This window comes from Colias eurytheme, chromosome 18 (assembly GCF_061535395.1).
Source record: "Colias eurytheme isolate Ceu_HAF_F1 chromosome 18, ilColEury1 Martin Lab GWU primary, whole genome shotgun sequence".
Lineage (NCBI taxonomy): Eukaryota > Metazoa > Arthropoda > Insecta > Lepidoptera > Pieridae > Colias > Colias eurytheme.
Genome location: NC_142997.1, coordinates 482,325 through 503,855, shown reverse-complemented (window position 1 = coordinate 503,855; position 21,531 = coordinate 482,325). Strand labels below are relative to the sequence as shown.

General features: G+C 32.2%; 1 protein-coding gene across 1 annotated transcript in view; it reads right to left on the bottom strand.

Annotated features, from left to right (window-relative positions):
* Positions 1-21,531, bottom strand: part of LOC149900413 (neural cell adhesion molecule 1-like) — an 82,164-nt gene that overhangs the window by 21,246 nt on the left and 39,387 nt on the right. The window contains exons 3-6 of the mRNA XM_090112487.1: positions 19,608-19,816; positions 11,602-11,712; positions 7,628-7,831; positions 3,535-3,686 (exon numbers count right to left, since the gene is read on the bottom strand). Coding sequence (XP_089968613.1) covers positions 3,535-3,686; positions 7,628-7,831; positions 11,602-11,712; positions 19,608-19,816 — 676 coding nt within the window. The remainder of the gene's footprint in view (positions 1-3,534; positions 3,687-7,627; positions 7,832-11,601; positions 11,713-19,607; positions 19,817-21,531) is intronic.

The following is a 21,531-nucleotide window of genomic DNA, read 5'->3' as shown; positions in this document are numbered from 1 at the left end:
AGATATTAATTATATGTTTCAATAAAACTTTTTTTTATATTTTATGAAGAAATGATATCAGTACCTCAATTAGAAGATCTTTCAATCTAACAAATAACAAAAGGAAATACTCGGAAAACCATGTTCGTAATACGACACAGATTTCCAGAGACAAACTACAAAAGTCCGATTAGGTACAAGACAATTTCACTGCTGTCCATTGTAATTATTTTCCAACGTAAACAAAGAAAGTCCCTTTACTGTCAAACGCAAAACGAACTTTCCAAAGCTTTTTACTTTTATTTACGCACAAGTCGATATTGAGCGGCACCGGTACAAACAAACATACAGCGTGAACGCTATCCATTTTTAAACCATTGAAGCAAATTCAAACACTATTGATTTCTTAATTGAATTCCAGGATATACTATCAACACAAACTGTATTTGTCTGCGGTAGATACGATGCTTTTAGTGAACTATTTTTCCTTTTACATCTTGTTTAGCTGCCCGCTGTAGTTAAGCATTTTTGCGTGATGGTCGAATGCGCAATTTGAAATATAGGTGGATTTTTAAAATGTTACTCTGTTGTATCTTCAATGTTTATATTGAAATTCATGTTTGTAAAACTGTATCTATTCTAAACTCTACAGGTAGCTTTAAGCAGGCATTTTTTTTATTTTAGCAATAGGTATCTAAATAATACTCTATCGATTAATTTGAAAACAAAATCTTTACCGTGTAACATAGGCTAGTATTAAGCTCAGTCTCTAATTAATTATTTGAATAAAAAAGCTTAAACGATAAAAAGTTTGTAAACAAGACGCTGAATAATAAATAAATATGCCGCGCCCACTAAAAAGTTTACCCAACCATACCTGTTAACTATCGACAATTTCAACCATAATTAAACACGCCTTTGCTGTTAAATAATATTATTCCACCATTATTTTCGATAACTTTGATGTACAGGCTTCGATTACCCGCTTCAAGTTTTCCATTAAAGCGGTAAAAATACAAAGTCATTTCTGCAGTTAATCGCGCGTAACTCACCGCATGTTTTTTTTATTTTAAGTATTCATTGTAATGGCCGATATTTAAATCATACGATATATTATTATGTAAAATAATATTTTTAAATGTGTTCTCATTTCAATAAAATACGTTTTTGAAGGACTAAAATATCTGTTTTCAATATAAATTTGTATAGGTAGGAAATTTTACTACCTGCAAGTTGTTAAAAATATGTTTTACAAGCAATATTATAAGAAATTATTAAACTCTAGCAAGAACCCAGTCAGTGGATGATGGATGAGTGGATGTTTCTCATTCACAAGACTTATATCACGTAACTGTCAATCTTGTGACTCGATTACGAAGGTGGTTACTAATATGTTTACTAATAGACTGGGGTAGAAGCCTTTAAAAATAATGAAAAGATAAAAAAAATCGCAGTCGGATGAAACCCATTAGAAAAGGAGGGGAATATGATGAAAATAAAAGGAAAAATAAATTACGGTCAATCCAAGTTCGGGAAGTGGGAGGGGGGAGCTTTTAAGAGAAAAAAATGGTTTCTCCTGATTTCCGACAAAACTACAAGTCCTATAGAAAAAAGTTCAATCGCAAAGTTGTAGGTAATTAAAAGTTCTACAACTTTTGTATTCACAATTTTTTCACATAACCTAAAAATTTAGGTGAAAAATTCAAAAAACCAAGTTTTTGGTCTTTTATTTTTATCTACTTCAAAATTTATTTATTTTTCTACGAAATTTGGTGGAAACTTACTTTATTATGTCCCAAATACACTGTAATTTATTTGATTGAAAATATTTATTTTTTCGCCTTATTTTGAATTAATACCAAAAAAACAACCTAATTTTCAATCGAAAAGTCACCCGTCAAAATATCAGCTTTTTTCAAAAACTTGGGGTACCTTTTATTCATTGAAATCTCTACTTTCATATGGTGTAAAAAAAATAAACACCACCATAGTAAATGTTCTCAGGAAATGCATACAAACAGTGTGATAATGAGCTTTTACTAAATCAGGCACACTTCTTGAACTCTATATCTTCTCTTGTATCGGCTTTTCGGTAATATTTCAAAAGAAAAATAATTATCTGTTCTAAGTTTAATATTTTACAGTATATTCAAAAGCAAAATGATGTCGATAAAAACATTTCAGGTAGTTCGAGAAGTGTGCCTGATTTAGTAAAAGCTAATTTTCACACTGTTTGTATGCATTTCCTGAGAACATTTACTATGGTGGTGTTTATTTTTTTTACACCATATGAAAGTAGAGATTTCAATGAATAAAAGGTACCCCAAGTTTTTGAAAAAAGCTGATATTTTGACGGGTGACTTTTCGATTGAAAATTAGGTTGTTTTTTTGGTATTAATTCAAAATAAGGCGAAAAAATAAATATTTTCAATCAAATAAATTACAGTATATTTGGGACATAATAAAGCAAGTTTTCACCAAATTTCGTAGAAAAAAAATAAATTTTGAAGTAGATACAAATAAAAGACCAAAATCTTGGTTTTTTGAATTTTTCACTTAAATTTTGAGGTTATGTGAAAAAATTGTGAATACAAAAGTTGTAGAACTTTTAATTACCTACAACTTTGCCATTGAACTTTTTTCTATAGGACTTGTAGTTTTGTCAGAAATCGAGAGAAACCATTTTTTTCTCTTATAAGCTCCCCCCTCCCGCTTCCCGAAATCGGATTGACCGTAATTTATTTTTCCTTTTATTTTCATCATATTCCCTTCCTTTTCTAATGGGTTTCATCCGACTGCGATTTTTTTTTGTTTCAAAAATTATCTACTCTAGTCTATAAAGACATTTTTTGTTTGTTTATTGTAACGTTTAATGTGTGGTTTAATGTAGCTTGCCTCTTTGAATTAAAACGATAAGAATTAAAACGTTGTTGAAATATGAAAATACTTAATTGAAACCTAAATAAAATGGTTGTGTGCTAATCATAACAATTATTTGAAAAATTTTGAGCAAATGCATCAGGAAGTTTCATTATAAGAATAAAAAAAACTAAAAACACACAAACATGTGCGCACGCACACTTTTACATAGACTCCAACTCAGACTAATACGTATGCCATTATACGAGATATTGAAAATCGCGATGTAAAAAAATATTTATTCGAGAAAATTAACGTATAACAATAAATTACAATTTAATTATAAATTTTCCGCCAACCGTACTGCATGAGAATTGGGAGTGGACTGAACTGGATAGATATTTCATTAGACAAATGCTGACATAACAAGAAAGGAAAGGGATAAGCAATACATGAGCGGTATAATATAACAACACGTAAAAAAGACGTGTGGCACTCGGGGACTGCCGCGGTAAAGCTATTGCATGCTATGCCTTCAAGCCACACCTCCGTGCCCGTCGGAGTGGGGAGCGTGAGGTTTTTTCGTTACGGAATTTCTCGATTCGGTCCCCGCGCTCAAGCCCCGCGATAGAAGCTATGCAATAGCTTAAAATAACCCAACACGTAAGAACACAAGCACATTATAATTCCACTTACATTGTTAACATTCTTCTTAACGGGTTTGTCCCCCTTCCACCACGTGACCACAGCGGGCGGTCTGGACCCCGCGCTGACGCAGCGCAGCTCGTAGCTGCGGTCCGCGGACAGCGGCCCGCCCGGACCCACGATTTGGACGCTCAGTGGTTTTACTGCGGGGGATTCACTTGGACGTAGAGGGTATTTACTCAAAAACATTTATAAATTTAATAAGACTTCTAAAAGCTCTTTTGAATAGTCACAACATAGTTTTACCCATGTTTTACCATTTCCCGTATCATATTTTTATTTCACTTCACATATCTGCACACAGTAATACATATTTCAATGAGTATCTATTAATAATAAATGAACCTCATAAGCATCGCATCTCATGTGCAATTTATAATTAAAACTTCTTGGAACCAATAAGTGTTGATGATACCTAAATATCTTACATCTTATAAATACTTAGGTCATTGATATCAAAAACTTTAAAACTCTCGCGAAATAAATTCAAATACAAACAACAGATTATCATTTCGTTTCACAAATACACGTAATTAATACGCCTATTAATCATGTTTCGTTAGTTTGTTCACTTCACTCTAAAGCCAAGTGTTGACAACTTCAGAGTGGTCATTAAATATTATAACAGCTTAAGTTTAAATTGTAAACAAAGTATATCAAACAGCATTTTAACTGAAGTTTTTGATTAAAAATAAATATTGGATGAGCATATCTTTTTAATTTTTGCTATTTTATTATTTTGAACAAGCATGTAGCTTTGTCGGTATAAAAATATTACAAATATAATACATTTATAATAAATCGAGCGTCGAATGTCGAAATCGATTTAACAATTTTAGTATTTAAATTGAATAAAATACTTGCGAAGTGAATTTAACAGATTTTATGCATTCCTATAACTGTGTCATCAAATTTTATATACGTTTTTAATGTTAAAATTTCAACGTGAGTCAAAAAATAAATTATTTTTAAAATATTTAATAAAAAATACGTCATTTTATTTTGCAGGTAATACTTTTTTTAGTTTGCAATTAGTATATTTAAAACAATTTTATTGAATTTATATTTTTGGTTTTATGGCATTCAAATGCTTTATAAATATAAATTTATAAAGAATAGAAAAAATTCGATCCAATTTTTTCTATTCTTTATAAATTTCGATCGGATCGAATTTTTTCTATTCTTTATAAATTTATATTTATAAAGCATTTGAATGCCATAAAACCAAAAATATAAATTCAACAAAAAAGGTCGTGTTCCATCGTTACAATATTGTATTCACTGAAAAGTGCTTCATATTGGTTGAAATGGTTGTTAATCATCTCAATAGATGGCGCGCGGTGTGTCCCTTCAGACACATAAAACTGAAAGAATAGAATAAATTCGATTGCTCTGGCGGGTCACGAGTGGCTGAGTTGGTCAGGCATCCGCCCCGGAATGGCGCGAAGGATGCGGGTTCGAGTCCCGCCTCGTGATCGAATTTTTTATAACAATTTTATTTTTTAACAACATCAAATAATATTATTGTTTTGTTTTATTAAGGCATTAACATCGATAACGTTTTAAAAATAGCTCCAATTACGGAAAGCTTTCCTAGAATTTGAATATTGTGTTAGTTTTATATCCAAAAATAATATAATCTCTATGAGAGAGACTAGCGAGTGATGTTCAGATATTTACAAATCAAATCTCGTACAATTTTGCCGTCGGTTGTTATATTTTATAAATTGGATCCGTTAGTATGTTAGTGAACTTAGCAGATCATTTTTAGCAGATCAAAAAAAATGTGAGTTCTTATCGCGTGCAGTTGAGTTCTACAGTTCCTGATACTTTTTAGAAATAGTTCTGGCGTTTTTACCTTAAATAAAACCGGCCAAGTGCGATTCGGGCTCGCGCACAAAGGGTTCCGTAGCAGCAAATATAATAAATTACAGTTAAATCAACCTATCTCAAAAACTATAAGAGATACTTTGATCAAACCAAAAATCGTTGAAAGAGTTAATTAGCATGCATCACCTCTATTTTTTTTAGAATTTTATACCCCGTAGTTATAAAAATAGAGGGGGGGGGACATACTTTTTACGACTTTGAGAGCTGATATCTCAAAAACCGTTCACTTTAAGAAAAATGTTTTTTAGAAAACTTTATATCATTTTAAAAGACCTTTCCATTGATACCCCACACGGGTATGTACATCGAAAAAAAAAATTTCATCCCTCAGTTACATGTATGGGGGGCCCCACCCCCAATTCTTTTTTTTACTATTTAGTGTCATATTTTTGTAGCGGTTCATACAACACATATTCCCATCAAATTTCATCACTGTAGTACTTATAGTTTCCGAGTAAATCGGCTGTGACAGACGGACAGACGGACAGACGGACAGACGGACATGACGAAACTATAAGGGTTCCGTTTTTGCCATTTTGGCTACGGAACCCTAAAAACGACATTTGAAAAAATGATCTGCCAACTTCCCGTAGCAGATCATTTTTAGCAGATCGAAAAAAAAATGTGAGTTCTTATCGCGTGCAGTTGAGTTCTACAGTTCCTGATACTTTTTAGAAATAGTTCTGGCGTTTTTACCTTAACAAACGACATTTGAAAAAACCCGACCTGGACCCAGCTTAACGTGATGCTAAGACGTAATGCTACGACGTTATGCTACGACGTGATGCTACGACGTGATGCTACGGCGTGATGCTACGCTGTAATGCTACGGCGTGATGCTACGGCATGTGTTACGGCGTGATGCTACGGTGTGATGCTACGGTGTGATGCTACGGCATGATGCTACGGCATGATGCTACGGCATGTGTTACGGCGTGATGCTACGCTGTGATGCTACGGCGTGATGCTACGGTGTGATGCTACGGTGTGATGCTAAGGCATGATGCTACGGCGTGATGCTACGGCATGATGCTACGGCGTGATGCTACGGCATGATGCTACGGCATGATGCTACGGCGTGATGCTACGGCGTAATGCTACGGAGTGATGCTACGGCATGATGCTACGGCGTGATGCTACGGCATGATGCTACGGCATGAAGCTACGGCATGAAGCTACGGCATGATACTACGGCGTTTTGCTACGGCGTGATGCTACGGCATGATGCTACGGCATGATGCTACGGCATGGTGCTACGACGTGATGAAATATGACATAAATAAATTTTCTAGTGTTTCATTTTACGCGAGTATTTCTAAAAAGTATCAGGAACTGTAGAACTCAACTGCACGCGATAAGAACTCACATTTTTTTTTATCTGCTAAAAATGATCTGCTACGGGAAGTTGGCAGATTATTTTTTCAAATGTCGTTTTTTAAGGTAAAAACGCCAGAACTATTTCTAAAAAGTATCAGGAACTGTAAAACTCAACTGCACGCGATAAGAACTCAAATTTTTTTTGATCTGCTAAAAATTATCTACTACGGCAAGTTGGCAGATCATTTTTTCAAATGTCGTTTTTTAAGGTAAAAACGCCAGACCTATTTCTAAAAAGTATCAGGAACTGTAGAACTCAACTGCACGCGATAAGAACTCACATTTTTTTTTGATCTGCTAAAAATGATCTGCTAAGTTCACTAACATTCCGTTAGTCCCAAAATAATTGCTATAAACTTTGTCAGCTAAGCCTTTTACTGAAGAAATTTGTTTTAAAACATTTGTGTGTATGTGTGCACAATTATTATTCGTTTACAATTTTACAAATTTGATAAGTTACGTCAATTGACTCCAAATAATTTTCATTGACTTCATTTTCAACTTCTTATTAAATTATGTTGTTGGAACTGTTTACTGCTTTATAATGACAACAAAAATGATGGTCATAATTTGTAATTAATGGAAACTAACACGTATAAATTAATGTTATAACATAGTAATTTTCAATTTTATTCGTCACGGTAAGTTACATATGAAAAAAGAAACAATAGAATTATCAAAACGACGCGAACGTTAAGTACCTACGTCAAAAACACTTTGTCGCATTCTATCAATTCTTAGATAAAATACATTTCAAAATAAATATTATGCAAAAATACAACACCTATTCATCTTATAGTTACCGAAAAATACTTACAATTAATATCCAAAATGAGCAATTTACTCTGCGGCGGGGCCAAGTTGGTATTCGACGCTTGACAAATCAACCTTGCGTTGAGGTGCTGTCGTCCGACGCGCGGGAACGTTAGCGTGTTTGTCGTCACGCCGTCGTCGCGCTGCTCGTACGATTCGTCGATTATCGTGTTCTCTAGATACCAGATTACAGATGGTCGTGGGTCGCCTGTGTGAACGGGTGGTTTGTTATAAAATTTAAATTTAAGCAGATTAAAAGATGACTAATACTTCCGAGTTAACCAGGGCAAATAAAATAAAAAATATAGCCTATCAGTCACCGATAACGTGGCTTTATGTTGGTAAAAAATATCGGTTCATTCGATGCAGATATTACCCCTTAGAACGTCATATAAACTAACAAACTTAACTCTTTATAAAAACAGTAGGTAATAACTAATAAGTATAGATGTGAAAGCCTGTCTGTTCTGCGTACTGTATTTTCTATGCTACGTTTTCATCATCAAGCCAGATTTAGATGAAATTTGGAATGAAAATGATTATAATAGAAACACACTTTTTGTTTGAATGAGTCGCGAAAGTTATTAACTTTTCGTGGAAAAAGTATTAGGATTAACGCAAAAAACTTCAAATTAAACACGTCTCCTAATACCTACTAATAATTGCGATAGCTATTCCATAACATTGTTAATCCAAATGTTTGACATTTAAATGTTAATTTGCAGAGTCGTTAAGCCAAAAACAAATGAAAGGCAAGGCCTGTTCAAAGCTTTCCCAAGAGATCGAATTTCAGTTGTGTGTCGACACCGAATCTCGTCGATTCCTAGAATTGAATTGTAGGACGAATTCGCAACGTTATTCCGCCACAAACCTTGCTGCGTATCGCTTTATGTAAATAAGAAACCCACTCATAACAAGCAATCAAAAAATAGATCAAACCAAAACGTGAAATTCCGTAGCTCTATGTAACCTTAATTGTATAAGAAATGAACTCTTCAGAATGTAGGTATCTATGTCTATAGAAAAAGATTTCCAAATTATAGTAAGATAGCGTACACTCCAGGGTACCTATGTGCCATTTTCTAGATTTGTGAGTAATATATCTACTAACAAATCTATAAAATAGCATCATCACCATGACCCATTATTTCAACATCCAATTACCACTCCACATTTTATTTAAATGCATAATTATATGATATATCATTAAATATCATCCAAAAACACACCGACAAAGCTGTCGACTCAGAATAATTTGTAACAAAACTCCAGCAGCAATAAATAGTTATTATTTAATGCATTCCCTGTGCGGTTAATGTATTTTCAATATCCAAGAGCTGAAAATAACGAGATATGTTGATATAACTGTTAACTTTTTAATACGCGCGCGTCGTTTTTACTCATTTTGTACGAAAAATTGTTTATTTTTCATAATTAAAGTTTACTGATGCGTGTACCGTATACCGCTGTGAAATTTCCTGACGACTCTTGATGGGGATTCTCTGGTGGTAAGCAAATTTTATCGGATTTACTTATTAATATTATATTTACTTTGCAACAAAAGATTGCAAATTAATAATTCAGGATAAAAAAAAGAAATATATACAATAAAATGTTCACTTTGCTCCCTCAAACAAATATTTCTTTCAAAGTACCTACCTATATTATCTACCGTCAAAACAGGCATACAAATTTGAGTTTAGTTCTTACGTAAAATAAGGAAAGACAGCTAACATCGTTATAGAAGATTTAGCGGATTTATCTAAACGCGCTGACGTAAACTTCTGCAAGATTCAAATTGAGATATGCACCACCCGCCGTATCTCAAATCTGTCTATTTCACTGTGCAAACCTATCAACGTAAATAAATGGTTATTACAATATCTTATAATATTTTCTATAATATAGAATTCTATAATAAAATCGATTACTATTAAGAAGCAAGAAAATCGGTCTTTCAACCTGGTGAATTTAAAAAGGATAAAGATCTAACAATAATCTTAATGAATCATAGGAAATTTATATCTTCCAAAATATAGAAAAAATTCGCATGAATTCTCGCTTCTTAGAAACCAATGGACAGATTTTTAACCGACTTCAAAAAAAAGGAGGAGGTTATCAATTCGGCCGGTATGTTTTTTTTTTTTTTTTTTTTTTTTTATGTATGTACACCGATTACTCCGTGGTTTCTGGACCGATTTACGTGATTCTTTTTTTGTTCGATGCGGGATGGTGTCGAATTGGTCCCATAAAAATTTTATTCGGATAGGCCCAGTAGTTTTTATTTTATGAGCATTTTTGTCTGTATTTGTAAATGTTGCAAGTGTAAGTTTGAAGTCGGTTGTTTTTAACGCAGTTATTGACTTGTCAGCATAATTATTGTGCTTCGTGTAATGTACAATACATACAATGATATCTAATGGATAACTTTCATTATGAATTAAAAAGAAAACTGTATTAACCGCGTAATATATTAAAGGTAAATGAATAAAGAAGAATAACTAAGAAGTTTTTTGCCAATTTCTCTGTTATTGCAATTTCAAATTTTAAAATCGTATTGCTGTTTTAAATTACAAGTTAATTGTTTGTTTAGATAGTTTCATTACAGAATAAGACTACTTTCAGCATTAACGAATGCTCACAAAAAAAGTTGTCATGAAAAATCACAGTTTTCATACAATTTTATTATTTTGTTCCATATTATGTTTCAAACAGACATTAACAACAGAAAACAAGCGCTGCAACTGTAACATCAGCTTTCCGGAATTTAGTTCACTGCAATTTTGCGTAATTAGTACATGAAATAAATGATTTACATAATTTACTAGCATTTCACTTGCGGCTTTGCTTTTGCGATATTGATTTACAATTTCAAACTTTGTAATACATTAGGTTCAATCATCAGTAGTCTCACACACGGCATATCTAATACTAAATTTCCTCCCGCGGCTTCGCACGCGTTTTCAAAGAAAAATCTTATTCTGGGTCTTCAGCTAGGTTGCTGAAGACCCAGTATAATAACATACGAAATTTCATGTTGGCGATTCAGTAGTATTTGCGTGAAAGAGTATCAAACATCTATATATCCATCCATCCTCACAAAGGAATCCTCCTTATCCTTAAGCCATAATATCTGTAATTCTATGTAGGTTTTTCTTCACTTATATTAGAATTAGGAAAATTCCCAGAATTACTGTAAACATCTGTTGATTAAAAGAGGGAAACATTTCCATCAATAACAGATACCAAAGTTCCCAAAATAGCAAGAGATAGGGATAAGATTCAGGGTAAATATTATTTTATTACTGAGCATTTTTGCGGGATGAAGTGATATTATCCCAATAAATAAGTATTTGACATCGCCATTGTATTCAACTGAAGAATATCACGCGTAGGCGTTGACTTTAGGATTTCTCGATAGAATATATGGAAAATAAACAGCGAAATCATATTTGTCCTACATACGATATTATTGAAATAATATACAAACAAAATATAGGAAATTGGCTACTGAATAACAGACACGAATGTTATTATACATCGTAGCATGAGTTGTTTTGTTTTTGTCAGAGATGCATTGCTATACACTTCATAATTGCAATTTATTATTTTCTTGTAAAGTAAACTTATAATAACAAGTAATAGTTGTGTCATATCCTTATGAAAAATATTTATATCCGATATGATAAATTGTGTTATATTTTACAAAATTTCAGTCTCAGCTTTGCTCGCGCGTACTTTTCATTTTGCTTAAACATTCAAAATTACTGCGACATTAAGTATCCTATAATAATAATTTATTTATATTATTGAGCATCTAGAACTCTACTATTTAAAAGCCATGTTTAAAATCCATTAAAGGTAATTAACATAATATATAAAAGTTTTTAGGTAATAGTACTTAAAGTTAAACTTATCCATTTATAACATTAACAATTAAGGTCTCATCAAATAAATTAACAAAACAATGGCCATTACCTCCAAACACTTCACAGAGTAACTCCAAAGTGTCTCCTTCGTTATACGGCTGTAACAGCCGCGTGTGGTCTCGGGTTCTGGCGTCCATTATTGTTGGCCGATTCGCTGGTGCTGTAAGAACATAAATATATTAATATTTAAATTATATTACTTAAATTATATATGTATTATACTAGCTGTGCTCCGCAGTTTCACCCGCGTTGCTCCGCTCCTGTTGGTCTTAGCCTGATAATAATTATATAGCCTACTAGCTTTCCGCCCGCGGCTTCGCCCGCGTTTTCAAAGAATAACCTGTTCCCGTAGGATTTCCGGGATAAAACCTATCCTATGTCCTTTCTCGGGTATCAAAATATCTCTATACCAAATTTCATGCAAATTGGTTCAGTAGTTAAGGCGTGATTGAGTAACAGACAGACAGACCGACAGAGTTACTTTCGCATTTATAATATTAGTATGGATTACTTTCGCATTTATAATATTAGTATGGATTGCCTTTGTCGATAAATGGGCTATCTAACACCGAAAGAATTTTTCAAATCAGACCAGTAGTTCCTAGTCAATGACACGGAGAAAATATTAAAACTGGAGTTATATTGCAATCAGAACTGAACATTATCACATAAAAATTTAAAATAAAAGAACAAACTCCAACTCTATCAAGCTATAACATTTCTTCTAATTAATGTTTCCATCTGCAATATTACACGGACGTAAAAAACTTTATCTTTAATTAAATAACAAGGATATGATAAAAAAGGAACTAGAAGTGATCGGAACAATAAAAGAAAGCTGTAATTCCCGCGGCAGCGTGCCAACACGGAATGGCGGCTCAGGCTACGAAGGGTTAACTTGTAAACAATTTTCACAATATCGAAGTACCTACTTTTATGGATATCTAAGAAACTAACTTGTCAAGTAACTGAATTAGTTGGTTGGTTTACTAAGAAAGGAATTGTAAGTATATTTCGTACAAGTCGCTTGTAACTGGTTGATAATGCGATATTCAGCATGCTAGTGATAGTTTTTTTAAATCGATTCAGTTCTTTTTGAGTTATTTCTAATTGCATGCGGGTCAAATCGTGAGATGGTTTATTTCACCGATTCGAAAATTTAGTCATATGAGCAGTAATTTGAGCAATTTTATACGGTTAAATTTAGCGAAAATGTTTTAAAAATTCATCCATTTTAAGTTAATGAAAGCCTTCTTTCATTATGAGTGTTTAATCAAGTCCAAAATAATTGTTCAATTTGTTACTTTGGTCGTCATTTAAACAATTTAATGAACATTAATTAGAGAAAAAGCGATATTTCCAGAAACTCTTGCTGCCACAGATACACAAAGACAATAAAATTAACACAGGCTAATTCAATTCCAACATTTTTACATTCAATTCGACTACTCGGCCAAATGAGTTTGCAAATGCCGATACTGTTACATAAAAGCTAAAAGCATCGTTTTCATGAAACTGCGATAAATTACAATAAAAGAAAATGGTTTTGGAAATAAGGAAATTTGTAACGTGGAATTAAATTTAATTGCGATTTCTGTTCGATGTTCATAATTATAAATTCATGGTGTTACTGTCAGATATCAAATTGAATAATATTTATCAACTATATATGATATACAATTTCTATGTGTAGATATAGAATACGTACCTATGTATGATCCGATTTCACGTAGAACCAATTTCGTGGAATTTTACAGTTAAATTATATCTTGGAGATGCTCATTGAGCATTTAAAATATGACAGTACCTACATGCAAAAATATTACAGTACATGCAAACCTGTATGGACAGTTAGCTATCTCATTTAAAAATGATTTATGTGTCTATACTTTTACGTACAATGGTTTTCAAAATTGACATAAAAAGTTATAAATATTTTACATCGCAGGCAACGTACAACTGAAATGCATTTTACAAAAGCTGCATTATCTCACATATTTCTGACATTTCGTTAAAAATAATTGAAATATACCAAAGATATTATTTTTATTCGGAACAGTACATAATGTTTACATTTCTTTCCATTGTATATTCTTAAGGGCTTGGTCTAGTAGTGCAAACAAATGCATCCTGTCATCCTATATGTAAATAATACAAATATACTAAGGGAAAGTTGCTCCACTTAATTTTTAAAAATTAAATCATTCGTATGCATAATTTAATATTCGTAATAAGTACCAAAAATGACAATTTGAAACAATTTTCGTGAAAATTACACCGGGTGATTTTTTTTTATCAGTACACAAAATTTGCGAATACTTTCTATTGATATCTTCAACTTCATGTTTATATAACTGATCAACTTTTACAAAGAAATTTGGACGAAATATAAAAAAAAATAAGCTTTCCATACAAAATGCAGAACTCTATACATTTTTTTCGACCTAAGTTTCTTAGTGAAAGTTGTTCAGTTTAACTAATAAAACGGATAAACAAATTTTGTATATAATAAAAAAAATGTAATGTTTTATGTTAAATGAAAACAAAAGATATTTATTTCTGACTAGCTTCCGCCCGCGACTCCGTCCGCGCGGATGTCAGGTTTCGCGTCTTCTACAGATTTATTATATTATGTGTAATATATAGATTTATATTGATAAACCTAATAAATCTTTTGCTAACATTCTGATGCTTTATCGGTTGCACTGGATTTATCTCTTTTTTTTCAATCGCTTGAATGATATAGGATGGGTCCTTGATGGGCATCGAATGCTGAAGTCTCGAATCAATCAATTCTGACAGTAGGCAATTTATGTAAAATCTTGATAATGGTCCATCATTTTATTTTGCCTAAACGTTACATACTTTTTTATATATTCTATTTTTAACGAATGATTCACTCCAGTCCAAACAGCAAATAAGCAGACTTCTGCTTCTGCAACGTTTAGTTGTCCCTGAATTTAGAAAAAATAGATAGATATATTCTTATAGATAGATTCTTATCTATGACAAAAGTGTTATTTTTTGCATTGTATTTCAAATATTTAATTTTTTTTAACCGCATCTTCCGCATTCATGTCTTTTGCCGGAATTAGACATTTAACTTCTACTAGTCCCATTTTCCCTTTTTGATATGGGAGTGTATAAAGTAAATTTTTTAGATATTTCTCGTTATACTTTTAAAAAGTTATTATTGTCATTTTGCTCATTAGGTAAAGTAATTTCGATATCAGTTTTAAGTTTTTTGATACCTGCAATAATAACGTCATAATCGCCTGCACATACTTATCGATTACAACCTGTATACAATCCACCATCCACATTCATAATGTTTTCCTGTCCTCCTCTCCTTTACGCTGTTCACCGATACATTTGAAATGAGTAAATCTGCTACCACTGAAGGATGTTTCATTGTGATCAGCAAATTTTCACCACTGTTGTCGATTATTTGTTTTTCATTTTTAATCAGCAATTGGGAATCATCAGTTTTGTTTTTTGCAGATTGGTGATGTACCCTAACAATACGTCGAAAAGGGAAAGCATCAACGAATTATCGTTTTCGTCCTCTTTTTTTATTCTTCGCGTGTCTGTTACTTCTGTTTGTTTAGTTCTTTTAATATTGGTACTTAGAGTTGGTAGACTAAACTAGAAATGGCGGACTAAATTTGTCAGCGCGTCTGTAAGATCAGAATATAAAACCAACATCCTGTATTTAAGTTACAAAATTAATAATCAAACAACATGCCGCTACGTTGAAAATGACTAGAAGAAAAAATTAAAACACCTCGGATCAATTTTGGAGTAAACAAATCATTTTCCCCGTATGGGGATTTCTCCGGATGAACTTGGGAAGTTCAAGTTCTCAATACAAGTTTATATTATATTTCATATTTCTCAAACGAAAAATAAACATTTTTGGAACTTCAAAAAAATTATATTATAAGAAAATTTATGAGCTTACTTTAGTTTTAAAGAAATATACATCCCTTTACTGACACCCCGTTAAATAAAGAAATTGTTGCGAATCACCTTTGCAATCTATTTGGTTTCATTAACTTTATGTTCGAAGATAATTTTTTTTTTCTAGTAGTTACACGCGTATTTTTTTCGTTTATTTTCCATATCGAAATCAAATGTTTAAAAATACGAATATTTGCACAAAACTAAGATAAAAATAATCAATTAACAAAAATATTAAATTTAATGAAGTAGAGCAACTTTCACTTCGGTATGAAGGAAAATCGAGCGTAGAACACACGTCAGAACGCTCCGGCCCAAGGAGCGCGACTAAAGAAATTCGCTAGGATTTTTCCTAATTATTTTAAATATTTTTTTAATATTTAAGGAATTATCAAAATTCAAAAAAAAATTTTTTTAAAGGATTAATACTCATTGGTCTTCAACCAACTCGAATAAATTAATGGAAAACATAACTTTTAGCAGTATTTATCAATAGATTTTGTAAGGCAAAAAATGGGAAATTTAATGAATTTATAACGTTCTAATTAAGAAAATCATAAGTTTTTCGGCAATTGTGTTCAGCAGTTTTTAATAACGACTATATAAGGATAATAATGCGCTGATCAGATTGTGTAAATTGTAATCGGTTGCAACGTAGTGAGTGCACAAACTTAGCTCGAAATGTCTTTGGGGGAAATAGACTTATCTTGAAGGCCTGATTAAGGTAACATAAAGTAACTTTATAAATGTGAAAAAATTCACGCGCATTGCGTATATAACACTAATTGATAAACAAGAAAAAAAAATTCAGTTTATCATTTCATTAGCCGGGAAAAAATTTTCAAATAACTTGTTGAAAACGCAATTTTGCTAGACTGCAGCCTGTAGATTTTAACGTGAAACAAACATTCTACAATTTTTTTTTTTAGTTAAGTATTCACTAAATATAATAATGTTATTTCCATTAGGTTAGTATTTAAAGTGGTTATTTTACTATGATACGATACGCGAAATAATACAAATACATATAAAACAAAAAATATCAAAAATAAAGAAAAACATACGTAAAATCAATACTATTTCTATCTTGAAATATACGTATCAACGTGCGTGCCCGAATTTCCCTAAGAATGTGGAGTTTTTCCCAAAAAATTCGGGAGCTATGTAAAACCTAACAAATTTTATCACACCCTGGATTATCGGAGGTTGCGGAAAAAGGCAACCGTAGCGGATCCCTCAAAGAAATACGTGTCGGTATACAATGTATCGATTTAGCAAACTTGTACATTACACTTTTTTAAGGCTCTTCACACACCGTGGCAATTTTGTGATGCGGTCACGCTGCTGTTCATTTTGTTACTTTCAAAAAGCGCAATAAAATATCTTAATAAGTATAAAATTATATATTACATTAATTTATGTAATATATCTAAAACATTACTCTACTATCTACCTGTATGTATGTATATATAGATGTTGAATTCGCCACTTAACCACACAAAGCTGACTGCTGAAATTTAATTTATCAAACCGTAATCCCGCTTTAATTATTCACATAACACAATGTAATTCCAATTCAACGCAATATCCTAAAAACACACGCTAGACATCATTATTTTACTCTTCGTATTTTTTAAAATTTGTATAAAAAGTGACATCATAGTTATTCAGGTTTTTATTCCTATATTATACCAAATTTTGTCTGGAAGAAATCTATCTAAGCGATAAGACCGCCACTTGTACTTAGTTTAAGCTATTTGCAAGTTAATTATTGTTTGTAGTGATGAGTGCAATAAAGAATGAAGAAATGAATAAAAAAAATGCATATTTTATTCTAAGCCTCTTTAAATTTTGCGATAAAATTCCCTACTTGACTTTAAACGCAGTGTGACTCAAGCCTTACCTCATTGGGTTACGAGGGTCGGGCGGCAAGGTCAACGACATAAAGACTGAGGTGTTAAGACACTGGGACATTTTACTTTTTCCAAACCCACGTAAATAAGCATTTAGTTTTGTTGGGTAAACAAGGTTGGGTGTGTGTTTTACGGACAGAAAAGAGTCGGATAAGTTGAAATAGTTTTTGTACTGGTGGATGGTATGAAATAAAAGATATTTATGTTTCATGTGACGAAAGATTTATCAGTTTATATAATTTTTGTGTAAGAGAAGATAATATAAAATTTAATGCCCAATCTGTTGTGATTACTTTTACTGTATGTGTAATGTAAATATACAATCAACATCATAAAAAATGTTTACAAAACAAGAGTCGAAGATAAATTATTATTGTAGATTGGGCTATGCCTAAACGCTATTAATATTTGGAGTCAAAATAATTATAACCACTTTATTATTTTACACTTTACCTTCAGTAAAATATAGATAACCTCTTCATACAAAATTTTGAAAATACATAATATTAACAAAGATCATTACTTTATTATGTTTTATACAATTCCAAGATGTCAAACACGTGTAATTTCACGAAAGCATCTGCAATGGCCGAACTATTAGCATTTCTCGAACATTCTGCACCATCTCGCATGACAGTACTCAAAGCTAATGTTCCAAAGACGGGAACTCCTTCCCCTTAACTAATTATTGCTAACTATATGCAGATCGTCTTTACTTCTTGTTACAACTGCAATTGGATAATTTCGGGGAATAAATTTCAACATCCATATATTGTAGTAAAGTTCCAATTTATTCCATACATACGTTCTGTTATAAACGTCAGTAAACGTCGATGTGAATTTGGATGTATTTTGATATGCAGATAGATGAAAAGTTATAGAAGATGGTGATGTGATGTAGGTTCTATTCTAAATACTATATATTGAAATTACTGCTGAGACTAATAGTTCTTTAAATTGATAGTGATATACGTGTTTTAGCAGAAAAACAAGAAGATTGATATAGATAGATAGATATCTAGGTTCTAGAAAATTACACTCTTTTACTAATTCATTCATTTTAAAATATGCCTTTACAAAACTAATTTATTCAAAATCTGACATAAAACAATAACCAAAAAATCCATAGTCCATTTCAGAAAAATATCATAATGTCCCATCTCCAATACATAAACACATAAACACACTATCCAAAATAGCATAAATAAACATGACAGTGTACCCTACTGTGTAGTTGTGTACAGTACACAGTATAGATCCTTCGCCAGTACATAAACGCAAATCCCCGGTTTGAGCGACACCTCTGAAATCGGCAAAGCTTACGCAATCAAACTCAGGATAGATTTCAACTAGCAATCCACATGGGAGCGACTGTTTGTTGGATGTGTGACGTGTGCTCGCATGTAATAGGAAATATACCTCATGTATATTTCCTATTACATGCCTAATTTCCGATCATGGCTATATGTATACTATATAGCCATGATCGGAAATTGTTACCTAACACAAAAATCAGTGACTCATTTAAAAATCCCCCTCAAAATTAGATACGGTATTATCAATTTTTTATTTCAAACGGTTTTCTATTATCTTAAATGTGACAAATAAATACGCATAGATACCTACTCCTACTTAATTTTTTTTTACTACCCACCTTTTTCTGTTGATACAAATAACAAACTAATTTTATTTTCTCAGATTCTTCCTTTATATTGATATCAAAAATAAAATGAAAGAGTGGGTAGATTATAGTATGTAGGTAAAAATATATAAGTTAAAGTTCAATGAGAAAATTACAAAAATGGAATGAAAATTAATCCGGCATAGTAACGAGTGGTAACGGTTACGTTTCGTGAAACAAATTTACAAAATATTTAAAAGTTGCTGTTGAATTTCATGCAATTATTTATCAGACGGAAAATTTATATAGAGTTAACATATTTCAAAGCTATAGGGGCTTTCGATACTATTTGCAAAAGTTATTGAGAAATCAGACACGAAAGTGATTCGTGAACAGAAAAACATACCATTTCAATATATTTTTACATTTCGGTATACCTAGTTCTCAGAATTATATTGTTCTGTTTTTCGTTTAAATGAGTCGAGTGTAGAATAGTACGTGGATATATTATTATTTTTTCTACCCACCAATCTATTCTTCTACAACAAAAATAATACTCACTTATAACAGTGAAGTTGATCCTCAGATTCCTCGTCGGCGAATTCTTGAAGTCCACCCTGCACCTATACACCCCGCTATCCGTAGTAGCTACACTATCCACTAGGAGCGTAGCAGGTGACGCCGTGGCGCGGAAGTAGGCTCGTGTGCCGAACCCAGTGGGCGACGACCATAGCTTCGGCTGGTAGATGGTCCTGCCGCGGACGTCGTAACTGAGGAAAGGGTAATGTTATCACAACTTTGTATCAGCAGAATTTAGGACTGCTTACTTTTTATTTAGAGGTAGTACTCGCTTTTTTTTTTATAGTGGGGAAATCTTCCAAAGATACCCACGGCCCCCGGGGATGGAGCCAAGGGTTATGTCGGATTCTTACCGACTAAAACCCCACTGTGTTCCGTCGAGCCGCGCAGTTAGCCGGGGCCGCGGGTACTCTTAGAAATCGTCCACGACCCTGGCAGCAGAGGTAGTACTCGCTGGCCTATGGTTTCACTTGCGTGCCCTTGCACGGGATAGGGCTAATAGATTTTTGGAGCTAATAATATAAGTCTTTAAATTTTATGATATTTGCAATAGACTGAGATTTTACACTTATAAAAACGTAAACGTTTCTTCAAAATAGAATAGAATAGAAAACACTTTCTTGTACAATGCACACAAAAACAGAATTAACAGAAACGATATGTAACATAAAATAAATGTACAATTTGGCGGCCTTATCGCTTAAAAGCGATTTTTTCCAGGCAACCTTGGGATATAGGTAAAATAAATCAGTTAAAAGGTAGATAGTGCATAAGTACATACATATATAAAAAACTGTAATTATATTATATAGATAGATAACTTAAGAGTCAAATAATATTATACAAAAACAAAGGAGAAATGAGCAGTATAGGAATACAAATATTAGAAGAGAGACATCATCACAACATTTTTCACAAAAAATGCATTATTTGCTTAAAACCTTCTTTATATACAAAATAAACTTAATTACCTAATACGAACTATATAAACGACATACGATTTAACAATCCTGTGTAAAGTAATAACTCTGTGTGCTCTGACCATTTAAACTCATTGCTAATCTAAAAGCTTTTCATTTAACGAATTCTCTCATTAAACCTTTATTCCTGCAGGTTGTGAGCGTGGCCATAATGTTTATACGCAGAGATTTTAAACTTAAAAAGAGGTTATAATTCGACTCGTTACAATAAGTAGGTATATGTGTATAGATTCATAATATTTAATATTGCATTTGTATTACTACCTTTATAATACATATTATGAGTTTCTGCAGAACAATCAATTTAATTCATTTTTTTTATTATATACAATTAAGTAAAAAACGAGTTCAAATAGTAAAAAATCTAACTTATTAAGCGTAAATTCTCCTGAAGTATCAATCCAGCGAAATTACGGTGGGTTAAAATTGAATCTAGACTTGAAATTAAATCTTAGATTAAATAAGTTTAATATTGTAGATGAAAGGGTTTATCACACTACAGTTGGCTATTATTAAAATTTCCAAAGTCTCATCTTAAGTTCTGAATAAATGAAAATATTAAACGCACTTCACACACGATGAATTCACAAACTTTGTTGTGAATTATACTTGGTGTTAGTTCTGTTTGAACTAAGATTTAGCTTCATATATCAGAATTGTTTGGTTAAATTGCTTAAGACAATTATTTGGCAAAGAGTTTGGCGAATACATGAGGCATAAAAATCGGCATGAAGGTATTAAGTAGATACTATGAAGAAAACGTATGCGTGGTTAATAAAAATGATGATATTTTATGCAATAAAATATAAAGAAGTTAATTATAATAAATTAAACTGAGGAATCTTTTCCTCAATTTAGACTTCATAAATTTAGCGATTATTACATTCTTAATTAGCAGCTAAAAAAATTGCCGAATTTAGTGCATT